This window comes from Schistocerca cancellata, chromosome 9, assembly GCF_023864275.1.
Source record: "Schistocerca cancellata isolate TAMUIC-IGC-003103 chromosome 9, iqSchCanc2.1, whole genome shotgun sequence".
NCBI classification, from domain to species: Eukaryota; Metazoa; Arthropoda; class Insecta; order Orthoptera; family Acrididae; genus Schistocerca; species Schistocerca cancellata.
Window position 1 is genome coordinate 485,655,280 of NC_064634.1, and position 22,029 is coordinate 485,677,308.

The 22,029-nt window shown below is 45.3% G+C and overlaps 1 protein-coding gene across 1 annotated transcript in view; it reads left to right on the top strand.

Moving 5' to 3' along the window:
* LOC126100866 (fatty acyl-CoA reductase 1-like) overlaps positions 1–22,029 on the top strand; it is a 144,242-nt gene that overhangs the window by 43,930 nt on the left and 78,283 nt on the right. Inside the window, exons 2-3 of the mRNA XM_049911533.1 lie at positions 12,466–12,702; positions 16,558–16,806. Coding sequence (XP_049767490.1) covers positions 12,481–12,702; positions 16,558–16,806 — 471 coding nt within the window. The 5' untranslated portion in view covers positions 12,466–12,480. The remainder of the gene's footprint in view (positions 1–12,465; positions 12,703–16,557; positions 16,807–22,029) is intronic.

Here is a 22,029-nt window from a genome sequence, read left to right on the forward strand (position 1 = left end):
TCTCTCAAGAAACCCTGTGCAAGACCGTCAAGAATTTGATGAAGATAGTGACTGTCTCGCTGCAGGCCAGGATCTCTCAGTTGAGCAGAAGAAGGACACCAAGATATCTCAAATTATGCTTGCCTTAAATCGGTCAGAGGATGTGAAAGGACAATTTAAGGTAATTAATGGATTACTTTCCAAGAAAAACTTTGAGCCGTTTGGAAACAGGTGGCTACCAGTGTTTCCTAAACACATGCGCTTAGATGTTACACAGAAATTCCATAACACACCTGAGGCCGGCTATTTAGGATTAATTAAGACATACGATAGGATACATATGAGATATTTCTGGCCAGGTTTATTTAGGAGTGTCCGTCACTATATGTCGCACAGACAAAAGTGCCAAAGAAGAAAGGCAGTTCCTCAGAAACCGACTGGCCGACTCATACCAATTCCTCCAGCCGAAAGGCCTTTTCAGCGTGTTGGCATTGCCCTCCTCGGACGATTTCCAACGTCTGCTAGTGGCAATAGATGGATTATTGTTTGCAGTATCTGACACCCTATGCCATTACACAGGACTGCATCCAGCATCTCTACGATCGTCCCCATGGGAGAATAGCAGCCTGCATTGCTGCGAAAGGTGGATATACACTGTACTAGTTCCGACATTGTGCATGCTCTGTTGCCTGTGTCTATGTGCCTGTGGTTCTGTCAGTGTGATCATGTGATGTATCTGACCCCAGGAATGTGTCAATAAAGTTTCCCCTTCCTGGGACAATGAATTCATGGTGTTCTTATTTCAATTTCCAGGAGTGTATCTGACACCCTATGCCATTACAAATAGCGTGAAAACAGCCGATGCATTCGAGGTAGCCAAATTCATCGTGGAAGGCATTGTATTAAAACACGGTGCCCCAAGGTCGTTAATTACGAATCGAGGGAAAGTTTTTCAATCGAATCTTGTGACAGAGATAAACCGTCCATGACGACTGCCTACCATCCGCAAACTAATTGGCTTACTGAACGCCTTAATAAGACCTTGGTCGACATGCTGTCAGTGTTCGTCAGTGTTGAGTAGAGCGACAGGGATTAGGTGCTACCTTTCGTGACGTTTGCCTACAACACCACCAAACAAGACACCACAAAAAATGTACGCCATTTTTCCTGCTGCACGGGCGTGAGGCAGCCACGACGATGGACAGTGTGTTTCCGTTACATCCTGACGAAGAGCGTAGCGCCAAAGGAAGTTCTAAGAAGAAAATCAGTCATCGGGAGTCGGAGTATGCAAGACCAATGACTCGTTCCCGGACTAGGACGACGTAACACCGAGACAATGTGCTCTTAAGGAGGGAGCAATCGCTCAGTCACCGTGGTGTATTGGTTATGATACTAGTCTGTTATATCAAGTGTCATGAATGAAAAGGTCACTTGAACTGTACTATTTTAATTTCTATATTCGGTTCGAGTAAATTTTAGAAGTATCCACAAATGTCAAGAATCATTTTACTGGAATGTTCTGTAACCGAATATGTACCGTATGTGTTCTCGATGGAGGCAGTTAGTTCCGCGCTCTAGTATGTGCAAGTGCTGAATAAACCTTCGTTAAGGGAAGCTTGTGTTCGTCACTCATATAATTACACCTTCTTCTACGTGACAATATCCTTTCACCTTGAATTTTAATTCTACTCCTGAACTTTTCTTTTATTTCCATTATTGATTCCTCCATGTACAGACTGAACAGAAGAGGTGAAACGCTACATCCTTCTCTTATATCGTTTTTAATAAGAGCACTTCGTTCTTGGTCGTCCACTCTTTATAATTCCCTCTTGAGTGTTGTACATATTGTACACTCCTGGAAATTGAAATAAGAACACCGTGAATTCATTGTCCCAGGAAGGGGAAACTTTATTGACACATTCCTGGGGTCAGATACATCACATGATCACACTGACAGAACCACAGGCACATAGACACAGGCAACAGAGCATGCACAATGTCGGCACTAGTACAGTGTATATCCACCTTTCACAGCAATGCAGGCTGCTATTCTCCCATGGAGACGATCGTAGAGATGCTGGATGTAGTCCTGTGGAACGGCTTGCCATGCCATTTCCACCTGGCGCCTCAGTTGGACCAGCGTTCGTGCTGGACGTGCAGACCGCGTGAGACGACGCTTCATCCAGTCCCAAACATGCTCAATGGGGGACAGATCCGGAGATCTTGCTGGCCAGGGTAGTTGACTTACACCGTCTAGAGCACGTTGGGTGGCACGGGATACATGCGGACGTGCATTGTCCTGTTGGAACAGCAAGTTCCCTTGCCGGTCTAGGAATGGTAGAACGATGGGTTCGATGACGGTTTGGATGTACCATGCACTATTCAGTGTCCCCTCGACGATCACCAGTGGTGTACGGCCAGTGTAGGAGATCACTCCCCACACCATGATGCCGGGTGTTGGCCCTGGTGCCTCGGTCGTATGCAGTCCTGATTGTGGCGCTCACCTGCACGGCGCCAAACACGCATACGACCATCATTGGCACCAAGGCAGAAGCGACTCTCATCGCTGAAGACGACACGTCTCCATTCGTCCCTCCATTCACGCCTATCGCGACACCACTGGAGGCGGGCTGCACGATGTTGGGGCGTGAGCGGAAGACGGCCTAACGGTGTGCGGGACCGTAGCCCAGCTTCATGGAGACGGTTGCGAATGGTCCTCGCCGATACCCCAGGAGCAACAGTGTCCCTAATTTGCTGGGAAGTGGCGGTGCGGTCCCCTACGGCACTGAGTAGGATCCTACGGTCTTGGCGTGCATCCGTGCGTCGCTGCGGTCCGGTCCCAGGTCGACGGGCACGTGCACCTTCCGCCGACCACTGGCGACAAAATCGATGTACTGTGGAGACCTCACGCCCCACGTGTTGAGCAATTCGGCGGTACGTCCACCCGGCCTTCCGCATGCCCACTATACGCCCTCGCTCAAAGTCCGTCGACTGCACATACGGTTCACGTCCACGCTGTCGCGGCATGCTGCCAGTGTTAAAGACTGCGGTGGAGCTCCGTATGCCACGGTAAACTGGCTGACACTGACGGCGGCGGTGCACAAATGCTGCGCAGCTAGCGCCATTCGACGGCCAACACCGCGGTTCCTGGTGTGTCCGCTGTGCCGTGCGTGTGATCATTGCTTGTACAGCCCTCTCGCAGTGTCCGGAGCAAGTATGGTGGGTCTGACACACCGGTGTCAATGTGTTCTTTTTTCCATTTCCAGGAGTGTATATGACCCATCTCTCCCTATAGCTTAACCCCTACTTTTTTCAGAATTTCGAACATCTAGCACCATTTGACATTGTCGAACGCTTTTTACAGGTCGAAAAATCCTATGAACGTGTCTTGATTTTTATTTAGTCTTGCTTCCATTATTAACCGCAAAGTCAGAATGGCCTCTCCGGTGCCTTTACTTTGCCTAAAGCCAACTGATCGTCATCTAGCTCACCCTTAATTTTCTTTTCCATTCGTCTGTATGTTATTTTTGTAAGCATCTTTGTTGCATGAGCTGTTAAGCTGACTGTGCGATAATTCCCTCACTTGTCAGTTCTTGCCGCCTTTTGCGAAAGACATATGGTATGTCGCCCGACTCATGCATTCTACACACCAACGTGAATAGTAGCTTTGTTGCCACTTCCCCCAATGATTTTAGAAATTCTGATGGAATGTTATCTGTCCCTTCTGCCTTATATGACTGTAAGTGCTCCAAAGCTCTTTTAGATTCTGATTCTAATTCTGGATCCCCTGTCTCTTCTGAATCGACTTCTGTTTCTTCTTCTATCACATCAGACAAATCTTCACCCTCATAGAGGCTTTCAATGTATTCTTTCCAACTATCCGATCTCTCCTCTGCATTTAACAGCGGAATCCCCGTTGTAGTGTTAATTTTAGCACCCTTGCTTTTTGACTTTCTTGTATGCTGAGTCTGTCCTTCCGACAATCATTTCTTATTCGATGTCTTCACATTTTTCCTGCAGCCATTTCGTCTTAGCTTCCGTGCACTTCCTATTTATTTCATTCCTCAGCGACTTGTGTACCTATATTCTGACTTTCCCGGAACGTTTTTGCACTTCCTCTTTTCATCAATCAGCTGAAGTATTTCTTCTCTTACCCATGGTTTATTCGCAGTTACCTTCTTTTTACCTGTGTTTTCCTTCCCAACTTCTGTGATGCCCCTTTTTAGACATGTTCATTCCTCTTCAACTGTTCTGCCTACTGAGCTATTCCTTACTGCTGTATCTACAGCTTCTGATAACTTCAAGTCTATCTCGTCATCCCTTAGTACTTCCGTACCCTTTGTGTATTGATTCTTCCAGCGCCTATATCTGCCCCTGGGAACGCCTCACAATCTAGCATCTGATTTCGGAATTTCTATGTGACCATAATGTAATCTAACTGAAATCTTTCAGTATCACCCTGCCTTTTCCAAGTATACCTCCTCCTCTTGTTATTCTTGAACAGAGTATTCGCTATTACCAACTGAACTCGATTAGTCTTTCTGTCATTCCTTGTCCCAAGCCCATATTCTCCAGTAACCTTTTCTTCTACTCTTTCCCCTACAACTGCATTCCAGTACCCCATGACTATTAGATTTTCATCCCCCCTTGCATACTGCATTACCCTTTCAATATCGTCATACACTTTCTCTATCTCTTCATCTTCAACTTGCGACGTCGGCATGTATACTTGAGCTATAGTTGTCGGTGATCGTTTGCTGTCGATTCTGATAAGAACGACCCTGTCACTGAACTGTTCACAGAAACATACTCTCTGCCCTACCTTCCTATTCATAAGGAATCCTACCCCTGCTGCTGTTGATATTGCCCTATGCTCATCTGACAAAAAATCCTTGTCTTCCTTCCACTTCACTTCACTGACCCCCACTATATATAGATTGAGCAGTTGCATTTTCCTTTTCAAGTTTTCTTGTTTCGCTGCCACGTTCAAGCTTCTGACATTCCACGCCCCGGCTCGTAGAACGTTATCCTTTCGTTGATTATACAATCTTCTTCTCATGGTAGCCTTCCCCTTGGCAGTCCCCTCCCAGAGATCCGAATGGGGGACTATTCCGGAATCTTTTGCCAATGGAGAGATCATCACGACCCTTCTTCAATTACAGAGCACATGTCCTGTGGATACACGTTACGTGTCTTTAGTGCAGTGTTACCGTTGCCTTTTGCATACCCATGCCGTTGATCATTGCTGATTCTTGCACCTTTAGGGTCAGTTTCCCACGCCCTAGGACAAGAGAGTGCCCTTAACCTCTGTCCGCTCCTCCGACCTCTTTTACACGGCCGTTGGCAGAATCAGAGTGACTTCTTATGCCGGAAGTCTTCGGCCGCCAATTCTGATTATTAATCAAAATTTAAGCAGCGACGGGGTTCCTAATAGCGCCACAAAACTACGGTATACTAAGTATAAAGAAAATAAAGAGCAAAACACATCCAAACAGGCCCAAAACATTTAAACTCGGTACTCCTTTGTATTATTGCGCTGGCTACCTCTACTTCTGCACTCTTTCCATTTCTGCCCTCCATTGGTGATCCATTTCATCCTCAAACAGATGTTCTGGTTCCAACTGTAAAGGTGTTGTATTTGTTGTGGTCTTCAGTCCTGAGACTGGTTTGATGCAGCTCTCCACGCTACTCTACCCTGTGCAAGCTTCTTCATCCCCCAGTACCTACTGCAACCTACATCCTTCTGAATCTGCTTAGTGTATTCATCTCTTGGTCTCCCCCTACGATTTTTACCCTCCTCGCTGCCCTCCAATACTAAATTGCTGATCCCTTGATGCCTCAGAACATGTCCTACCAACCGATCCCTTCTTCTGGTCAAGTTGTGCCACAAACTTCTCTTCTCCCCAATCCTTTTCAATACTTCCTCATTAGTTATGTGATCTACCCATCTAATCTTCAGCATTCTTCTGTAGCATCACATTTCGAAAGCTTCTATTCTCTTCTTGTCCAAACTATTAACCGTCCATGTTTCACTTCCATACATGGCTACACTCCATACAAATACTTTCAGAAACGACTTCCTTACACTTAAATCTATACTCGATGTTAACAAATTTCTCTTCTTCAGAAACGCTTTCCTTGCCATTGCCAGTCTACTTTTTATATCCTCTCTACTTCGACCATCATCAGTTATTTTGCTCCCCAAATAGCAAAACTCCTTTACTGTAAAGGTGTGTCATTAGAAAGGTGTGGACGAGTGGCTTGCTGCCCTATGTGGTAAGCGAAATAGGCACCTTCCTTGTTGCCAGTACCCTTATTAAAAACCATAAATAAACATACAGCCTCAAGTCTGCATCAAGCGGGCAGAAGATGGTGGGCGATGGCAATTGAACCCAAGCATACTGGCCCAGGAGTACTGAAGCAAGCTTAGCTCGTAGCATACATCTTTTGCTGCCTTTACTTTGTGGTGCTTGGCTGCTGGCTATGTGTTGTGGCCACTAAATAACTGGACTGGTGCTGCAAAACATTTTACTGATCATCAGTTGCAATACAAAACACATCATCTCGAAAGTTCCTTGCCAATCCTTACAATGCTCCATATGAATTTTCCCTTGTTCATGACAGGGCTGGAAGTCTGCTTCTGTCAGCTTGTTGAGAAGCTCCATCACTTTTGCGTTACTCGCTTCCACACTGTGAAATACACTGATGAGCAAGAAGATCATGACCACCTATCTAACAGCCAGTATGTCCACATTTGTCACTGATAACAGTGGCAGTGCATCACGGCTTGAAAGCAATGAGGTCTTGGTAGGTCGCTGGAGGGAGTTGGCACCACAGCTACACGCACTAGTCACTTAAGTCCGGTATATTCTGGGGAGGGGTGCGATGAGATCTGAAGGAGTGGTTCGAGGAACACAGTAGCGAGTTCCCCGAACCACTCCATCATTACACTCCTGGTCTTGCGACATGGCCCATAATCTTACTGCAAAATGTCTCTTCCATCAGGAAACATGATCGTAATGAAAGGTCTGCAACCCCTTGGCCGTCATGGTGCCTTGCACCAGCTTGACTGGACCCATGAATGCCCACGTGAATGTTCCCCAGAGCATAATGGAGCCACCGGCAGCTTGCCTGTTTCCCACAATACAGGTGCCAAGATGTTCCTCTGAAGATGGCAGATTCGCGCCCTCCCATCGGCATGTATCAATGTCCGTCGCTGATGCTGACGTGATCATTTCAGCCGTAGTTGACAATGTCATGAGTGTTAGGTGCACTGTGTGTTCAGACACTTCTACTCTGCCCGGCATTGAAGTCTCATGTTAGCTCCTCCAAAGTTCGCCGCCTGTCCTGTTTTGCCAGTCTATGCAGCCTATGACGTCTGACACCTGTAATGAGGGCTGGCCGGCCAGTCTTGGACGTGGATTCACTTGATTTCGCCACGTGTCGAAGAAACCAAGCGCAGTTTCCGAAATGCTTGTGCCGAGCCTTCGGGCCATCACAGTCTGCCATCGGTCAAACTCAGATAGATGGCGCGCCTTATTACACACGGACAGAACGCTCACTGCCACTACATGCACCGTGTGTGTGTCTGACTAGCAGTCATTCCTCATCACGTGACGCTGCTACAGGGTGTTTCAAAAATGACCGGTATATTTGAAACGGCAATAAAAGCTAAACGAGCAGCGTTAGAAATACACCGTTTGTTGCAATATGCTTGGGACAACAGTGCATTTTCAGGCAGACAAACTTTCGAAATTACAGTAGTTACAATTTTCAACAACAGATGGCGCTGCGGTCTGGGAAACTCTATAGTACGATATTTTCCACATATCCACCATGCGTAGCAATAATATGGCGTAGTCTCTGAATGAAATTACCCGAAACCTTTGACAACGTGTCTGGAGGAATGGCTTCACATGCAGATGAGATGTACTGCTTCAGCTGTTCAATTGTTTCTCGATTCTGGCGGTACACCTGGTCTTTCAAGTGTCCCCACAGAAAGAAGTCACAGGGGTTCAAGTCTGGCGAATAGGGAGGCCAATCCACGCCGCCTCCTGTATGTTTCGGATAGCCGAAAGCAATCACACGATCATCGAAATATTCATTCAGGAAATTAAAGACGTCGGCCGTGCGATATGGCCGGGCACCATCTTGCATAAACCACGAGGTGTTCGCAGTGTCGTCTAAGGCAGTTTGTACCGCCACAAATTCACGAAGAATGTCCAGATAGCGTGATGCAGTAATCGTTTCGGATCTGAAAAATGGGCCAATGATTCCTTTGGAAGAAATGGCGGCCCAGACCAGTACTTTTTGAGGATGCAGGGACGATGGGACTGCAACATGGGGCTTTTCGGTTCCCCATATGCGCCAGTTCTGTTTATTGACGAAGCCGTCCAGGTAAAAATAAGCTTCGTCAGTAAACCAAATGCTGCCCACATGCTTATCGCCGTCATCAATCCTGTGCACTATATCGTTAGCGAATGTCTCTCGTGCAGCAATGGTAGCGGCGCTGAGGGGTTGCCGCGTTTGAATTTTGTATGGATAGAGGTGTAAACTCTGGCGCACGAGACGATACGTGGACGTTGGCGTCATTTGGACCGCAGCTGCAACACGGCGAACGGAAACCCGAGGCCGCTGTCGGATCACCTGCTGCACTATCTGCGCGTTGCCCTCTGTGGTTGCCGTACGCGGTCGCCCTACCTTTCCAGCACGTTCATCAGTCACGTTCCCAGTCCGTTGAAATTTTTCAAACAGATCCTTTATTGTATCGCTTTTCGGTCCTTTGGTTACATTAAACCTCCGTTGAAAACTTCGTCTTGTTGCAACAACACTGTGTTCTAGGCGGTGGAATTCCAACACCAGAAAAATCCTCTGTTCTAAGGAATAAACCATGTTGTCTACAGCACACTTGCACGTTGTGAACAGCACACGCTTACAGCAGAAAGACGACGTACAGAATGGCGCACCCACAGACTGCGTTGTCTTCTATATCTTTCACATCACTTGCAGCGCCATCTGTTGTTGAAAATTGTAACTACTGTAATTTCGAAAGTTTGTGCGCCTGAAAATGTACTGTTGTCCCAAGCATATTGCAACAAACGGTGTATTTCTATCGCTGCTCGTTTAGTTTTTATGGCCGTTTCAAATACACCGGTCATTTTTGAAACACCCTGTATCACCTACATGGGCTTATATCGATAGACGTCGGCGGTCGTAATCTTCTGGTGATCAGTGTATTGTCCCTATAACCGCTGATTTGACATTGGCAAAGGAAAAAATTTCGTAGGGGGCAAGGTGCGGTGAATATGGTGGGCGGCGCAAGACGTCGATGATGTGTTTCGCAAAGACTGCCTTTACGGCCTTTCATTAATAGTCACTGTTTCGTTAATTACCCTACACTTACAGCTTCGGTTTAATTGTACGTGAAACTTTCCCCTTTGAAAATTAAGAATGACAGCGCTGGAAAAAGTCTTACGTTACTTGATTTTCAAACAGCTGAGCAAAACTGAACGTACTCAGACAGCTCCCTCTTTACTTATTCTCGTCATCATTAAACTAACACACAATATTTTAGCGCAACGCAATCTGACTTTCAGTAATCCCTACAAAAGAATGGCCCTGACTAACAATAACCTATACCTTTCATGAATCACTTACCTCATAAAAATCTTCGTTAGTCGAACTACTGCAATACAGCGAGCGCCAATATTGACAGCTAAATAAAAGATTCTAACTACTGAAGGCATTAACTACTGGCTCTGAGCACTATGGGACTTAACATCTGCGGTCATCAGTCCCCTATACTTAGAAGTACTTAAACCTAACTAACCTAAGGACATCACACACATCCATGCCCGAGGCAGGATTCGAACCTGCGACTTTAGCGGTCGCGCGGTTCCAGACTGTAGCGCCTAGAACCGCTTGGCCACTGCGACCGGCATTAACTGCCGATAGGTATAGTTCGCAAATGAAAGATTTTGATAGAGAACAAATAATGTATATAACTTAATAGGCTTCAAAAGTCATAATATATATATATGTGACATCCAATTAAACAAATTTACTTTTTCTGACGAACACACGTCTAGATCGTCCGCTCATAGTGACCTCTCGAAACTCCGCCATCTCTCTTCCCACATCCACCACTGCTGGCGGCTCACCTCCAACTGCCCAACGCTACGCGCTGTTCACATCCAACTGCCCAACACTACACGAGCGAATATTCCAACAATGAGCCCAGCCAGCCACAGACTGCACACAGCGCAGTCAGTGATTTTCATACAGAGCGCTACGTGGAGTCGCCAACATAAAAACCTAAACAGCCCACTTACAAATGTCATGCTGGAATATTTCGTTTCATAGATACGATTTTATTCTTAAAGTCTTTATACTGGCTTTTACACAGTTGTGTGTTTTACTTTGCTAGGCTAGAAGCTTCACATTATTACTGTTTGCACTTTTAATGTGGACTCTTAAGTGTGGATCTAATTCCACGTATTGTGCATCGGTCGTGTTTTATTGTCAGATGCTCTTTTTGCCGTGTGAAGTAATTTTAATTAATGACTGCGCATACTGCACTTTAACTACTGCATTTGCGATACTGGTTACTCATCTATCGTAGCTATAGTTCCCTCTGCTCGCATCAGTTATTTGTATAAATATCAGACGCATCCTAATTATCACCAGCACTTACTTTGTACTACACGCATAGTTTGACGTTGACACTTACATCAGAATATTTTATGGTATGTGCGGCTCGTATACATGGCTGTTACTCACGCAAACACATTTTATTTTTTATATAGCTCCAGGCCTGTCATGGATTTAGCGTCAGCAAATTGCATTTAGTTTGTTACACCCTGTTTTTGTTTTTAACAGATCGGAAGATGGCAGCAGCTGAACCCGGTAATGGAAGTGTAAAAGTCTGTGTGATCAAGACGGACCTGTAAAATAAAGCTTCTAATTTTACACTCAAAGTTAATTTTTCAGTCAAAAAGGAAGTGTGAAAAACATATTACAAATTCTTTGAAAATGAAGCAATTAATGACCTTGGTGAGTGAATTACCATACGGGATGGGTGCCAAAAAGTGTCCAAGCACTAAAAATTTTATATGTATAGCAGAAAAAACAACTTGGTGTTACTTCTTCAAAAACGTATCTTTAGAACTATTTTTTCTGAATTAAAATAAATGTAAACAACGTCCAGTTCTATTACAACTACAGTACATTTGTTGAGTCTGATACAAATATAGATTATGAAATTCAAATTAGGAGCCTCTCGAATCACTGTCATTTCCGCATTGAAACTAGAACGACGCAGGTTCAGTCGCTGTTGCTGTGGTAAGTTGATCCTGTGCAAGGCTCTTCACTGCCTAACTACTGCAGCCCAAGTCCACTTGAACCTGCCTACTATATTCAAGGCTTTATCTCTGTCTACAATTTGTACACTACTCCCCCTGACCTCTGTTCCCCACTTTCCTAAACTGACAATTTCTTGATGATTCAGACTGTGTCGATCAACCAGTACCCTATTTTAGTCAACTTAAAGGAGTCTTGTCGCCAATTCGCTGTACGCACTCATTAGTTACTGCATCAACACACATAACAAATTTATAAAGCTTCCGTTCTGTTCTAGGCTGAACTATTTACTACGCAAATTTCACTTAGGGGCAAGGCCACGCACCATACAAATAACTCAAAGAAGACTGCCTAGCACTCAAATTTATATTCGGTGTTTACACATTTTTTTAAACATTTCTCCTCCTTCTGCCAGTCCTATTTTATTTCTTCTCAACTTCGACCACCATTAATTCATTTGCTGTCCAAACAGCAAAACACGACTAACAATTTTAGTCACCCATTTCCTAATTTTTATTTCATCAGCATAGCCTGGTTTAATTCGAATACATTCCATGGCTATTCTTGTACTTTTGTTGACATTGATATCATATCCTTCTTGCAAGACACTAATCACTAACTTTAACTGCTCTTCGAGGTACTTACCTGTCTCTGACAGAAAAACAAAGCCGTCTGCTAATCTGAAACGTCTTTGACCTTTCCTGTAATCTTTAATCGAATGAGATTTTCACTCTGCAGCGGAGTGTGCGCTGATATGAAACTTCCTGGCAGATTAAAACTGTGTGCCGGACCGAGACTCGATCTCGGGACCTTTGCCTTTCGCGGGCAAATGCTCTACCAACTGACCTACCCAAGCACGACTCACGCCCCGTCCTCACAGCTTTAATCGACTTTCCGAACTTCTCCTTGGTTTCTGCTCAGTGTTCCAGCTGAATAAAGCTGAGGATAGCCCACAACCCTGTGTCACTACCTTCTCAACTACTGCTCCCCTTTCATGTCCTTCGAAATTTATAGTTGTAATCTGGCTTCTGTACAAGTAGAGAATAACCCTTCCCTCGTGTATTTTCAGAACGTCAGAGAGGGTACCCAAGTATGTAGCGTTTCCTGATTCCATGTCCCCTTTTACAGGAAGGAATATCTCCAATGGTTGCCGTGGCGAGACAGGATGTGCGTTCGGGTCCCCGAGTGCCAAAGTGGTATGCCGGTCGGTCGGTGCTGGTGACGGGGGCCACCGGCTTCCTGGGGATGGTCACCGTGGAGAAGCTGCTGCGGTCCTGCCCTGACATTGGCACTATCTACATGCTGGTGCGGCCCAAGCGTGGACAGGACCCCCAAGAGAGGTTGGAAGAATATGTGTCCAGTGTGGTGAGTGTCCCTGCTGTTTCGGATATACTACACAGGTGAACCAAAACTTTATAAGCACTCTCCCTTGGAATACTGACGTTTCAGTACTGATTGACATGGAGTTGGGGGAACATGACGCATTAAAGAAGGTTCAGAGGCTGAACAGATATGAATGGAGAATCATTCTAGTGATGATACAGGTCACAAATGGGGAAATCCAAAGAGGTAGCTCGTTATGGCCTCCAGTCTGGAAACGAACACCTCAGAAACAACGAAACTTCTGAGCGGCTCACATTGAATAAAGTTGAAACCAGGAGTAGGCGACTAACTGTTGGACACCCATGCTACACCACAGAACGTGCAGGTTGTAGGCTTGCCCACTCTAAAAACAGGATAGCTGGCGATTTATGGCACATCTGTCGACAGAGTACAGTGCTGGTGTAAGCACAAATTTATCAGAGCACACTGTTTAGGTACATCGTTTAACATGGTGCTCTGTTGTAGACAACACCCACGTGTTCCTGTGCCTACCAACGAAATCTTCGGTTACGATTATGATGGGCACGGGATCATCGAGATTACACCGTGAAGCAATGAAAACGTGTCGCCATGTTGGATGAGCATGTTTTGAAAAAAAAATGTGTACTTTGACTTCAGGTCGTATTCCCAAGCAGCCTTTGCGGTTCCTAAGTGAGAACGCACACACAGTTCAGTGCCGGAGAGTGCGGCTTCTCTGATCGACTGTTTCGCAACAATATGGGGGTCGTTTGTGCGCCGGCTCACGGCGCTAGATGCGCTGAAACCTTTTACGCATGCGCGGACCGTGCTTTGTCGACCAATCACAGCACTCACTGGCACGTATGCGGTCCCCAGGCATCATTAAATGTTAAACTTGTTTGTCAGTGCACTACCTATTTCATAAGTCGATTTTTGACCTTTAAGTTGTGGTCATTCATCTCTAAACCAAAGGCTATTGATACTTGGTAGGGGAGGGGGGGGAGGGGGGTGTCATTGGGAACAGACGAGGGGTCCGCCATGGATTTTCGACTGTAGAAGGGGTCCACCAGCTGAAAAAGTTGGGAAGCCCTGATTTAGTGTCGTATGGACGCTCACGTTGGTGCCTATGATAGTGATGCAATATGTGACTACTGAAAAGTGAAAAAAATTGTGTGTTTCTCTGTCATGCAAAGACTGAAAAACATATGTAAAAAAATTTCTAATTATCGAAAATTTTATTTCATATTTCTATGTAATATATGTAAATGATCTGTATAAGTCCATTTATGTCGTGTTTCTCTCTCTCTCTCTCTCTCTCTCTTTCTCTCTCTCTCTCTCTCTCTCTTAAGGAATTTTGATAAAAATCAATTTCATTTAAAAGAGGTCAACTATAATAACATACTTTGTTTCTAATATTTCGTTTCATTCAAACATAAATTTTTCCAGAAAACTAAATAGGGGATGATGTGGCGAAACAAACGCTGTATCGTTATAGAGATAAGGAGGCGAGCGAGTGTTCCAGGTCTTACCCCAGTTCACTGCTGGTAGCGCCACGTCACCATAACGCCTTCGTGCGCAGCACGCATGTATTGCACCATAATTAAGAATGAAATTAAAAGTTAAAGTTGCATTTTCAGACACTGTCAACAGATGCCTTAGTGTAATAATGTTTAAACTATCAAGTCTCAAGACTGATTAGGTCAATATTTTTACTTAAATACATCGTTTTAAGAAAAAAAAATAAGTGGCGCTAAATGATATAATCATAGTCCTGATCCAGCTGAGCAAACAGAGAATATAAATATTTCTTTCAGTTGGCTGGACAAGAATGTGGGCTTGCAGACTGGGAACTATGGTCGCTTTCTGGCTGACCACAGAAATAGTTGTCAGGCTCTCGTAAAAGACCGCGAACAATATCTACAACAGTTCCAATTTCCTCCTATGATTAATAATGATCATTAATAAGTTAACCAATCCGCCGCCCCACATAGTGATCTTGACACGTAGCTCGGCATGTGGTTTTTGTTGATTAATAAATGTCCGTTACTAATCATAGATGCCATAATATGTGAATGAAAGAAATACTGAGTGGGTAGGTTCAAGTGTGTTCGAGAAAATCGACATTTAGAGTGCTGAAAATTGTTATTTCCCTTTTTGACGAAGTTATTTAGACACTGTATTTGTTACACAGCAACTGAAGGATGGCAATCTACACTCCTGGAAATGGAAAAAAGAACACATTGACACCGGTGTGTCAGACCCACCATACTTGCTCCGGACACTGCGAGAGGGCTGTACAGGCAATGATCACACGCACGGCACAGCGGACACACCAGGAACCGCGGTGTTGGCCGTCGAATGGCGCTAGCTGCGCAGCATTTGTGCACCGCCGCCGTCAGTGTCAGCCAGTTTGCCGTGGCATACGGAGCTCCATCGCAGTCTTTAACACTGGTAGCATGCCGCCACAGCGTGGACGTGAACCGTATGTGCAGTTGACGGACTTTGAGCGAGGGCGTATAGTGGGCATGCGGGAGGCCGGGTGGACGTACCGCCGAATTGCTCAACGCGTGGGGCGTGAGGTCTCCACAGTACATCGATGTTGTCGCCAGTGGTCGGCGGAAGGTGCACGTGCCCGTCGACCTGGGACCGGACCGCAGCGACGCACGGATGCACGCCAAGACCGTAGGATCCTACGCAGTGCCGTAGGGGACCGCACCGCCACTTCCCAGCAAATTAGGGACACTGTTGCTCCTGGGGTATCGACGAGGACCATTCGCAACCGTCTCCATGAAGCTGGGCTACGGTCCCGCACACCGTTAGGCCGTCTTCCGCTCACGCCCCAACAACGTGCAGCCCGCCTCCAGTGGTGTCGCGACAGGCGTGAATGGAGGGACGAATGGAGACGTGTCGTCTTCAGCGATGAGAGTCGCTTCTGCCTTGGTGCCAATGATGGTCGTATGCGTGTTTGGCGCCGTGCAGGTGAGCGCCACAATCAGGACTGCATACGACCGAGGCACACAGGGCCAACACCCGGCATCATGGTGTGGGGAGCGATCTCCTACACTGGCCGTACACCACTGGTGATCGTCGAGGGGACACTGAATAGTGCACGGTACATCCAAACCGTCATCGAACCCATCGTTCTACCATTCCTAGACCGGCAAGGGAGCTTGCTGTTCCAACAGGACAGTGCACGTCCGCATGTATCCCGTGCCACCCAACGTGCTCTAGAAGGTGTAAGTCAACTACCCTGGCCAGCAAGATCTCCGGATCTGTCCCCCATTGAGCATGTTTGGGACTGGATGAAGTGTCGTCTCACGCGGTCTGCACGTCCAGCACGAACGCTGGTCCAACTGAGGCGCCAGGTGGAAATGGCATGGCAAGCCGTTCCACAGGACTACATCCAGCATCTCTACGATCGTCTCCATGGCAGAATAGCAGCCTGCATTGCTGCGAAAGGTGGATATACACTGTACTAGTGCCGACATTGTGCATGGTCTGTTGTCTGTGTCTATGTGCCTGTGGTTCTGTCAGTGTGATCATGTGATGTATCTGACCCCAGGAATGTGTCAATAAAGTTTCCCCTTCCTGGGACAATGAATTCACGGTGTTCTTATTTCAATTTCCAGGAGTGTATATTGAATAGAGTACAATGGTCAGTGCCACTAGCACAGTCAAGCTTGAAGAATTCAGTGTGGATTTCACTGCTTCTGGTCTCTTCTCAACGAAAAGTCCTTAAAACAATTTTTTTAGTAACTCATTGAACCATATCAGATTAGGGACTTTAGATCTTCTTTTGTATGGTCTTCGATTCATCAGCTTACTGGAACATACACGGAATTCGCTCTGTCGGCAGCAGTGCCACGTTTGTTTGCGCAGCTGTTCTCGAAGCTTCGAGGAGAGCGGCCCGACTTCGCACGCCATCTGTCCGTGATCGCCGGCGATGTCAGCTCGCCGGACTTCTGGCTGGCAGAGCAGGACATGGCGGCCCTGCGGCGTGACGTCAGCGTCGTCTTCCACTGCGCCGCCAGCGTCCGCTTCGACGACAGCCTGCGCCAGGCCGTGAACACCAACGTGGTGGGCACCAAGCGCTTGCTGCAGCTGGCCGAGCAGCTGCCCAACCTGCAGGTCTGAGGAATGTGTAAAATGCCGTAAGATGCTCTTAGAGTAAGGTAGTGTATTTACACCGATGAGCCAAGATACACTCATTGAAAACAATTGAAGCATCCTGTAGACATGGTGGGATATTAATGTAGCTTGATACATGTACACATAACCAGTGGATATGGTAATGATTAGAGTTACAATTCTTTGTGACCAGCAGAATGGTCACCAGTGTGCATTAGTTTTATTCATGTTTACTGTTGTTACCAGGGCATGATCATGGCGAAGGACATGAAGATGCTGTGTACTGTCACGAAGTAGCTGAATCACCACATGACAGGGTTTAAAAGGGGCCTCATCGTGGGTCTCCATTTGGCTGCAAAGTTGAATCATGTTGGTTCCTGATTTATGGGGCACTGGGATGCGCTATTGGCCTGATGTTAGACTGTGTGGAAGTGTGAGGTCAGCCATACTCATTGTCATGGTTCCAGTGGACAGCATCTGACCCACACAAGGGAGGATCATGGTATAGTACACCAAGCACATCATAGCCCCTTGACATCTGTACCTATCACCAGAGAATAGGTAATGAGCACCCTTCAATGTTCTGTACCATCCCACATCATTGGTTGGGGACTAGTAGCAGTTGGACTAGGAAATTAGTGTCCCATGCGTAGGATGCAGTTAACACCACAGCACAACTTCCCACATTTGGGGTGACACTATGACCGAGAATTAAGGACTGTTAATTAATGACATTACATTGTATTCAGCAATGACATGCGGTTCTGCGAGTTGGTGACGACCTAGGGAGAGGTCCCTTACTTCCAATGTATTGGAGGGAAAAACGCTGTTACTCCTGCCATCATAGGGTAGGGAACCATTTTATTGAATTCAAGTCTTAACTGGTATCTCTTCACAGAAATGTGACAGCACAACTATAGACCATGAACACCCTGTATCATCATGAGTTAACTGTCTTGTGAAGTATCATGATACCATTTTTCATCAGGACAACGATCATTCATATGAGGCATGTGTCTCTATGAACTGTCTGTGGTACAGTAAGGTACTCCTGCAGGCAACAACATACACAGGTCACTGACAGAAAATGTATGCACATACACCTGTCACCAACAGAACATATATGGAAACAACTCAAACGTCAACTCCATCACACTGTCGGATTCAGGATGTCAAGAACCAGCTAGAGTGGTTGTGAGCCACCTTCCCCCAGGAAAGGATCCAATGACTCTATGACATCTTTCCCAACCAGATTAGTATGTGCATCCAGGCCAGAGGGACTGTTGTATCATAGTCATAAGTGGACTCATATTGCCAAGCTCTTTGTAAAAATGGCTAGATTTTGTAATAACTAAAAAGACTTCATACACCCTCTAAACCATTTAAATTTCATTTCGTTTCCTCCTCCTCCTTTTCTGGGTGTTGCACTTTTTTGTCAAGCACTTTATTTTTCTGATTAATGCCGTAATGGTCCACATTTGGAACCCAATGAAGTAGCTATTCTGCATGGGATGGATTCGACAAGACCTCAGTAGGCCCATTCATTGGTGATGCAGTTCCCATAAATTAGGCTCCGGTGTTTTCTGGGCGTGAGGCGTGGGCCCAATAGTGAGCCAGAAGTATTTCCACAGGTTCACATAAGGACAATTTGGTGGACAAAACTTCTATGTATGTTTACTATAATGCTACTCAAACCACTGTAGGACTGTTCTGGCCTTCTATCAAAGGAAGCTATCCTGATGCAAGATGCTATTGCCATCATCGAGGGGGGGGGGAGAGGGGGGGAGGTCATCATACATGAAGGGAAGCTGGTGCTCCACATTCAAGTTCACATAGTCTACAGCTGTCATGGACCCTACGATTACTGTCACATATCCCATGGAGTCCATGTGAATGGCCAGCATAACTTTGTAGCATCCCTATTAGAATGTGTCCTTGGCACATTGCATGTTTTGTGCAGCCGTTCCCTAGGCACGACCATCGCACAGGAGAAACAAGAAACTGTGTTTCAGCTGATCAGGCGAGCCATTGCCATTATTTCGCTGTCCAGTACAAGTTTATATGCCAACTAGCTATGCAGATGACGAAGAAATTGATGAAATGTATGATTCGATAAAAGAAATTATTCAGGTAGTCAAGGGAGACGAAAATTTAATAGTCATGGGTGACTGGAATTCGAGAGTAGGAAAAGGGAGAGAAGGAAACATAGTGGGTGAATACGGACTGGGGGAGAGAAATGAAAGAGGGAGCCGTCTGGTAGAATTTTGCACAGAGCATAATTTAATTATAGCTAACACTTGGTTCAAGAATCATAAAAGAAGGCTGTATACGTGGAAGAATCCTGGATACTGGAAGGTATCAGATAGATTATATAATGGTAAGACAGAGATTTAGGAACCAGATTTTAAGTTGTAAGACATTTCCAGCGGCAGATGTGGACTCTGACCACAATCTATTGGTTATGAACTGCAGATTAAAACTGAAGAAACTGCAAAAAGGTGGGAATTTAAGGAGATGGGACCTGGATGAACTGACTAAACCAGAGGTTGTACAGAGTTTCAGGGAGAGCATAAGGGAACAGTTGACAGGAATGGGGGAAAGAAATATAGTAGAAGAAGAATGGGTAGCTCTGAGGGATGAAGTAGTGAAGGCAGCAGAGGATCAAGTAGGTAAAAAGATGAGCGCTAGTAGAAATCCTTGGGTAACAAAATAAATATAGAATTTAATTGATGAAAGGAGAAAGTATAAAAACGCAAGAAAATTAAGCAGGCAAAATGGAATACAAACGCCTCAAAAATGAGATCGAAAGGAAGTGCAAAATGGCTAAGCAGGGATGGCTAGAGGACAAATGTAAGGATGTAGAGCCTTATCTCACAAGGGGTAAGATAGATACTGCCTACAGGAAAATTAAAGGGACCTTTGGAGAAAAGAGAGCCACTTGTATGAATATCAAGAGCTCAGATGGAAACCCAGTTCTAAGCAAAGAAGGGAAAGCAGAAAGGTGGAAGGAGTATATAGAGGGTCTATACAAGGCCGATGTACTTGAGGACAATATTATGGAAATGGAAGAGGATGCAGAAGAAGATGAAATGGGAGACACGATATTGCGTGAACAGTTTGACAGAGCACTGAAGGACCTGAGTCGAAATACGGTAGATAACATTCCATTGGAACTACTGACGGCCTTGGGAGAGCCAGTCCTGACAAAACTCTACCATCTGGTGAGCAAGATGTATGAGACAGGTGAAATACCCTCAGACTTCAAGAAGATAATAATAATTCGAATCCCAAAGAAAGCAGGCGTTGATAGATGTGAAAATTACCGAACTATCAGTTTAATAAGCCACGGCTGCAAAACACTAACGCGAATTCTTTACAGACGAATGGAAAAACTGGTAGAAGCCGACCTCAGCGAAGATCAGTTTGGATTCCGCAGAAATGTTGGAACACGTGAGGCAATACTGACCCTACGACTTATCTTAGAAAATAGATCAAAGGAAAGGCAAACCTACATTTCTAGCATTTGTAGACTTAGAGAAAGCCTTTGACAATGTTGACTGGAATATTCTCTTTCAAATTCTGAAGGTGGCAGGGGTAAAATACAGGGAGCGAAAGGCAATTTACAATTTGTACAGAAACCAGATGGCAGTTATGAGAGTCGAGGGGCATGAAAGGGAACCAGCTGTTGGGAAGGGAGTGAGACGGGGTTGTAGCCTGTCCCCGATGTTATTCAATCTGTATATTGAGAAAGCAGTGAAGGAAACAAAAGAAAAATTCGGAGTAGGTATTAAAGTCCATGGAGAAGAAATAAAAACATTGAGGTTCGCCGATGACATTGTAATTATGTCAGAGCAGATGAACGGAATGGACAGTGTCTTGAAAGGAGTGTATAAGATGAACATCAACAAAAGCAAAACGAGGATAATGGAATGTAGTCGAATTAAGTCGGGTGATGCTGAAGGAATAAGATTAGGAAATGAGACACTTAAAGTAGTAAAGGAGTTTTGCTATTTGGGGAGCAAAATAACTGATGATGGTTGAAGTAGAGAGCATATAAAATGTAGAGTGGCGGTGGCAAGGAAAGCGTTTCTGAAGAAGAGAAATTTGTTAACGTCGAGTATAGATTTAAGTGTCAGGAAGTCGTTTCCGAAAGTATTTATATGGAGTGTAGCCATGAATGGAAGTGAAACATGGACGATAAATAGTTTGGACAAGAAGAGAATAGAAGCTTTCGGAATGTGGTGCTACAAAACAATGCTGAAGATTAGATGGGTAGATCACATAACTAATGAGGAGGTATTGAATAGAATTGGGGAGAAGAGGAGTTTGTGGCACAACTTGACAAGAAGAAGGGACCGGTTGGTAGGACATGTTCTGAGGCATCAGGGGATCACAAATTTGGCATTGGAGGGCAGCGTGGAGGGTAAAAATCGTAGAGCGAGACCAGTGAAATGAATAAACTAAGCAGATTCAGAAGGATGTAGGTTGCAGTAAGTACTGGGAGATGAAGAAGCTTGCACCGGATAGAGTAGCATGGAGAGCTGAATCAAACCAGTCTCAGGACTGAAGACAACAACAACAATAACATTTTTTTCCTAACTTCAGAAGAAGAAGTGAGAAGAATTTCAATTTCATCAAATTTCACAGGTATTGCTCTTACATACATAGTTTTACCTTTTCTGATGAATATCTTTATACCATTTTCTCCTGTTTTCATTCACTTCGAAAGTAAACTGTTTGAATGTAAGTGTCGGACAATAAAAATCCGTCCTCTGTCATAGTCGCTTATGCAAGTGGATTTCCTTATTTTCGACCTATATTGCCTTTTGAATGACTCCTTTCTTTGCTCCTCTTACTTGCTTTCCTTACTGAGCCACGTGTTTTTAATGCCACCAAACGACACTGAATCTCGTGGTGGGTTCTGGGACGTGGTTCCAATCGACAACAAGTGATAAATTGCATCCTTTGTAACTGATGGTCCATGTTACGCAATAATGAACAGTGACCACCCCAGTACATTCGTCTTCACTGCAGGAATGCGTCAAGACCGCTCCTGACACTCCTTCTCTATCTCCTGTACAAAACCAACTTCCCATAAGAGCCTCGTGCGGTAGCGTTCTCGCTTCCCACGCCCTGGTTCCCGGGTTCGATTCCCGGCGGGGTCAGGGATTTTCTCTCCCTCGTGATGACTGGGTGTTGTGTGACGTCCTTAGGTTAGTTAGG